The following is a 6,118-nucleotide window of genomic DNA, read 5'->3' as shown; positions in this document are numbered from 1 at the left end:
AAGAGCTCCACATCCTCCTTGTGCTGGGGCCCTGGGCCTGGACATGCTACTCCAGAGACTGCCCTGAACCCAGAAAGTCACCCAGGACTTGGGGTGCTTCCCAGAGCCTGCAGGGTCAGTACATGGCCTGAGCCCAGTGGGGACACCCCAAGGAGCACTGCAACTGGCCAGAGACTGCCAGAGGCCCTCAAGCCCCACAGACGGAGACCAGAGGTTGCACTTTTCCCTTAATTTCCATCGCAATCCTGCTCCCTCGCAGCCAGAGTGCATCTCCCTCAGCTGCGGGGAGGGCCCACAGCTCCTTTTTGCTGTGTGGGGCACAGAGCCGTAAGCATGGTATCTGGGGCGGAGAGGAAGAGGAATCTTACATCTAGGGACTCCAGCCTCCCGCTACACACAGCTCAGTGGCCCCTGAGGAGTTAATGGCGGCAGGAAGCCGCCCCCTGCCAGCCCTGCCCCGTGACTCGCTTCCTCCCACAGACGGGAACTGGGAGGAGTGAGCGGCTCCGGCCCCGCCAGCGCAGCCAGCCGCCGTGCCCGCAGCCTGCGGACTGACTGACGGACGGACGGACGGACAGCCGCGGCCGCCCCCGTGGGGAGCGACGCCCGCAGCCGAACCCGGGGCCCCTCCGCCCTGCGACCCAGCGCCAAGATGCCCGCCGTGGACAAGCTCCTCCTGGAAGAAGCTCTGCAGGACAGCCCGCAGGTAGCGGGAGCAGAGCCGGCCCGGGGGGCGCGGCTGAAGCTGTGCGGGTCGGCGGGCGGGGAGCGGGTCGGGAGCGGGGAGAGAGGCGTCCGCGGCAGAGAGGGACGGCAGGGGCCGGGGGGCGGCTGCCGACCGGCGGAAGAAATGGGCAGGGGGGTTTAGCCCGTGGGATGCTCTGCGGCTGGTGGCGGCCCTGTGGCGTCGGGGGAAGGCTTTGGCTTCCTGACGGTCACCTGTCGGGGAAAAACAGGTGATGTCTGCGTCTGTGGGCAGGTCGGGGATCGACGCCTGTTCTCGTCTCCATGGCTTTTCCCTCACGCTGTCCTATCCGGAGTGTGCTGGAGGTGAGGTGTGTTTGGGCACGGCATGTTGCCCTAACTCCCTCCTGGTACGTGGGGGAAAGAGGCAACAGAAGTAGGCTAGTGAATCTGGCTGCCAGTGGCCACGCTCCTCTGCAACTTGTGAATGGTCCCAAGGACTGCACGTCAGATACAAGGGCTTCCCTCGGGGGTAAGTGGGCTGAATCCTACTGAAGGTGACCTCGTTCTAAATGAAAGGAGGCCAGGCAGTTGTCACTCTTTCCTTCCCAGTCTTTGCAAGCTCTGTGCTCCCATGCTAGCACCCACTCCTCACTGCAAAAAGCAGTAGTAGCACTGTAGAAAACCCATAGCAGAGAACATGACATGTCAAGATGGCTGGTGGGCGTTCCAGGGAGATGTGAGGCCTTGGGAGCTGGCAAGGGAGGATGAGAGGAGGGGTGGAAGAAAGAAGTAAGGGGAAAGAGAGAGTGGAAATTTCCCAGTAGGGTGGGGAAGGTACACTTGAGGTCAAAATGCAAAGCAGGCAGAGATACAGAAGTAGTGGGTGAAGCAAAGGAGAAGAAAGAAGGGCAGGGTGGCTTTGCTTGGGTGCTGCTCCCAAGTATCCCCATACTGTAACTGGAACTCATCTGCTGATGGGCCAGGAGGAGGAATCAACAGGCAAACTGTGGAACAGATGGCTAAAAGGTGTTACAGAGTCTGTCATGAGTCATTTGAAGGAAAGATTGGACTTGCACCTGTCAGGAGTTAAGGAGTCTTAAGGCTCATCTTGAGCACTTCTTAACCTTTTTTCCTGTGATTTCATGAAAGCTTACCTTAATAAGAATGATTTTTTTGTCAAATATTGATGTGTCATGGAATCTCAAAGCTTGAGTATTTTCAATACTCAACTGGGAACAGTATTGAAAAGCCTGATGCCTGCTTTGAGCAGGGGTTGGACCAGAGGGCCTCCAGAGTTCCTTCTGACCTGAACTGTACAGTATTCCACTCTGTACCAAAGTGTGCTAGATTTATTATGAGCAGTTATTAATGTTTTTAATAGCAACCTCCCCTGTGCATTATGGAGCTAAAGAACTTGACACACAGGGTAGGTGAACTCATTTTCCTCTTCAGTCAACGCTTCCTTCGATGATTAAAAATGTAACACTGAGTGAAAGCAGCTGAACAAAGCACCAGATTGAATTTGGAGGTCTTAGTCTTTCTTCTGACCTGAAGGCTGTTAACAGATCCTTTTCAATTACTGGAAATACTGGGCTGTGCATAAACCTGGTTGTTTGCAGGTTGTTTTGGCTTGGGTTGGTCATCACTTCTTCAAGTTCTGTAACTTTTCCCTGTTCCTCTCTGAGCTGGATACTACAAAATCGAAGCAGACACAGTCTCTCTCCCACAGAGCTTGCAATGTAGAAACTTATATGATCATACTTACACATAAAGTGACCTGATTCTCTTCAGCCTCATGCAGTCACTGACAGAGGGGTAATAAAATGAGGACATAACCTCATGTTTTAGAAAGTGCATGAGGTATGCAAATTAATAGATGGTCTTAATGGTTCCTTCCAGCCCAAATCATTCTGTGATTCTATGGTTCAGGCAACTGCTTTTTAATTTGGAGGATGTTGATTTTGAGTTATTCAGGACTGATACAATCTTGATTGGCAAAAAATAAGCATCTTGGGAAAGTACCTCTTGTTAATGTGGTGGAGCTACTTAAAACCGTGTTAAGGCTCTCCAGTAAGTTTGCCACATTGGCACCTGGGTACTTCAGAGATATGAGAAGGCTGCTGTAATAGGAGGATGGATAAAGTGCTCCCTCTGTTAATAGTAAGGTAGTGGAGTTTATGTGTGCCCCTCAGGTAAGCAGATGAATCTAATTGGAGCAGAATAAATTAGCTGTGCAGATGGGAAGACATTGCTAGTTAGCATCAAACTCATTGGATTTACCAACGTTAAGACTAAGGATGAATTGTGACTTTGTTAAAGGGGCTTTGTCTCATTTAGTGACATTGCAATATTGTGTACTGGAGCTCAGTGTTACTCTGTGTTATTTTACTTCCCCATTTCAGAAGCAACATACTTCACAGTTCCTGATGATTCCACCAAAACAAGCCAAGGGGATTCATGTCTTTAAGATAATACTTGTGGCTATGCTCTTTTTTCCACTCAATGTGTTGCCAAGCTGGCAGAATGGAGAAAGTAGGGGGTATCTCTGAATGCGTGCGTACTTGTGTGCCTGCTGTTGTAGGTGAGCACTCAGTTGTTTGGTGTGGTTATGTCCCCTAGCTTTGTCAGTGGCCCTTTAAGAGTTGCTCAAGACAGCTGAGAGTAAATAATACTCTGTAAATTACCTAATGGAAAGGAGTGCTTGTGATGCAGTCTGATGTTAGGGAAGTAAAGTGAGCAAGTGCTGGTGTTTGACCCAGAGTCCTTAACATGGTTTGGATTACTGTAGTCAGCAGGCAGATATTCAGGATTTTTTACATTCCTGCTTATGTTGGAAGGAATGCCTATTAGTTAGAGCTGGAGTTGGGGAGTCAGGAGCTGGCCATAGCTTTTCGGTCACTTTGCTTCCTACTGCCTCAGTTTACCTATTCCTATCAAAAGGGGTAATTTCTACATGTTTTGTAATTCTGAATGAACAGGGCTATAGAAAGTGGGAGGCAAAAATGCTACCAATTACTTACAGAGTCTTAAACTGCGAATCTTTAAAATATTTTCCTTTGAAACTAAAACTGTTTGCTTTTCTTCTCTTTTTTGAAGACTCGCTCTTTGCTCAGTGTCTTTGAGGAAGATGCAGGAACCCTCACTGAATACACCAACCAGTTGCTTCAGGCAATGCAGCGAGTCTATGGTGCTCAGGTAATTTTTCATTTGTTTTTCTGTTGTTACATGGGCAGCAGAAGATATGTCGCTATTCTGATGCTGTGATTTTACATGAAAGGTGCCAAATACCTGCGCCTCTTGTAGCTTCAGGAGAGTTGTGGGTGTTTTCCACCTGATAGTTCAGTCCTTTATTGCTTGGAAAAGTCGTATGTATGAAAAAGGCTTCACCTGCTCTGGCTGCTTCCATACAGTTCAGAGAAGGGATACTGTGGTATGTTCTTACTTTACAGTATATTAGAAGGCCACCCTTTACAAAATTACTTGCTTGCACGTAAACACGGTACACCGACAGATATTCACACTGACCCTGGGCATCTAACTTTGTAGCTGTGACTCACCATCTTAAAGAAACTCTGTGCCCATTGATTATAAAGAGAACATATACTTTGAGTCATACTGAATGTGAGTACCTGAAGTAGTCAGTGTGAAACATAGGAGAGCAGGAGCAGAAGAACACTTTTTCAAGCACTTACACAATGTAGGTGACTGAGTCCATTTGAAAGTAAAACTTGTGCTTCCAAAAATAAAATAAACCTTGTGACTGAAGCTAGGGGTTCCCATATGCATAGGATAGATATTTCAAAGTACCATATCTAGGCCTTTAGAGACATACCCAGTACCTCATGGGACTTGTGCAAGCATTCATGTAATTTGGGTGCGTGAACTCCTTAGGAACAACGTTTTTCCTCTTCTTAAAGCAGTGATGCAGAGAATGTGGAAGGATGAGGAAAATGACGATACTTTGAATGTACTAGGAGACTGAGTGCCTAATGCTCATCAGTGCCAGTTCATCTGTAAAACTAGAGCAGGTGTATGTCTGTCCTTTGGGGCTGATCTTTGGACTAACTGGTATTATTACTGGGAAGAAGGAGCAGTCTAGCTACCTACATCATGAAGATCCACCATTGAAGACCACGTGTTAATGTTTTAGATCTGTATGGGAAATCACAGCTTGAACCACTGATTAATTAGCTGAGGCAAGTGTTGGGTCAGCTGCGGGAGCACAGGTGAGAGTAATGTAGCTGTGCTCCCGGAAGGGGTGGACTTTGACTCCACCTCCTCTGAGACCTCATTTAAGGGCTGACCACCACTGAGGCAGCATCTCTTGGAGACTGTTCCCCAGTGGAGACTGCCTCAGCTTTCCGGTCAAGGCATCGACATTGGTGAGTTTTCTTTACTAATAACCTTTGTGACTATTTATCACCATCTTGGTCAACATCTTTATATTACCCACCTTTACAAGTTCCTATGCAAAGCTATCACAGACTTTAAGTACAGCTCAGATGCTTAGAAAGCAATAAAGCGTATTGTCAGTAGTTTGAGAGGAGGCGTAAAATCAACACTGTGAGTCAGTGATGGGTGTTATCTCACTGAGATTTAAGCTTGTGGGCCTGTTGGGTGGTGGAAATCTGAGACCAAAGAGCAGGTGGGATTGAAATGGGTTGAAGAAGGAAATCAGAGGATAAATAAGGTTTGATTTTTAAGTATTGAGTTCATGGACTTGTCCCTATCCACTGCTAATGCCTTTTTCAGATGCCATTTTAGGAAGTGGTGACTTTAGCCCATGATTCACAAGAAAATGCTTTGTCTGCTTTTGTTTGCCTTTTCCTTTCCATCTCAGTTTTTAGTCTTTTCTTTTTCTTTTGCCCTGCTATTAGGACATATTTCCTTTCTCATTATATCAGCACATTTACCCATCTGTGCTTTGCGGTACTACTGAGTCTCTGCATTTTCCTAGCACTTCTTGGCCTCTTCTTCCTGCACAGCTCCTGCTTTTGTTTGATCTAAATATTCAATCACTTACAGGTATTAGATGTGTGTCTTGAGATATTTCAACAGATGTCTGATGCCATTTGGAGATGTGGGGCACACAACTGTTGTTTAAAGTCAAACTTTGTAGGGGTGCCCAGGATGGCTCTCTGCACTGCTGCTGACTTAAGAAAATGCAGGCTTAGCAGCCTGTGATAAAGACTTGGCCAAGCTTGTTTGCTTAGCTTTTAGTGCTAGTAGTGTTGCCGTTTAATTCCTAGAGAATGTTGTGTTGTGGCTTCTTTTTGGATCTGAGTACCTGGGACCTAAAACTGTATGTGCAATAAAAGGCATTACAGTAACAAGCAAGCACAGATCAAATTAATTATGTAAGTGTTAAAGGGAACCAAAACTTTTTTTCCTCTGTCTCTGTCTTAAAAAGTCTTGGTATTTTGGCATGAGA

The 6,118-nt window shown here is 47.0% G+C and overlaps 1 protein-coding gene across 3 annotated transcripts in view; it reads left to right on the top strand.

The window, feature by feature from the left end:
• Positions 1 to 498: 498 nt before the first annotated feature.
• Positions 499 to 6,118, top strand: part of APPL2 (adaptor protein, phosphotyrosine interacting with PH domain and leucine zipper 2) — a 31,496-nt gene continuing 25,876 nt past the window's right edge. For all 3 annotated transcript variants that reach the window (XM_085518663.1, XM_015864228.3, XM_085518669.1), the window contains exons 1-2: positions 499 to 706; positions 3,784 to 3,882. Coding sequence is in view for 2 of the 3 variants with exons in the window: in XM_015864228.3 (XP_015719714.2) it covers positions 653 to 706; positions 3,784 to 3,882 (153 nt within the window). In the remaining variant the exon portion in view is untranslated. The remainder of the gene's footprint in view (positions 707 to 3,783; positions 3,883 to 6,118) is intronic.

Source organism: Coturnix japonica, chromosome 1 (genome assembly GCF_054131305.1).
Source record: "Coturnix japonica strain WE chromosome 1, WE-NBRP24, whole genome shotgun sequence".
In the NCBI taxonomy this organism is placed as follows: domain Eukaryota; kingdom Metazoa; phylum Chordata; class Aves; order Galliformes; family Phasianidae; genus Coturnix; species Coturnix japonica.
This window is presented reverse-complemented; position numbering and strand designations above follow the sequence as displayed.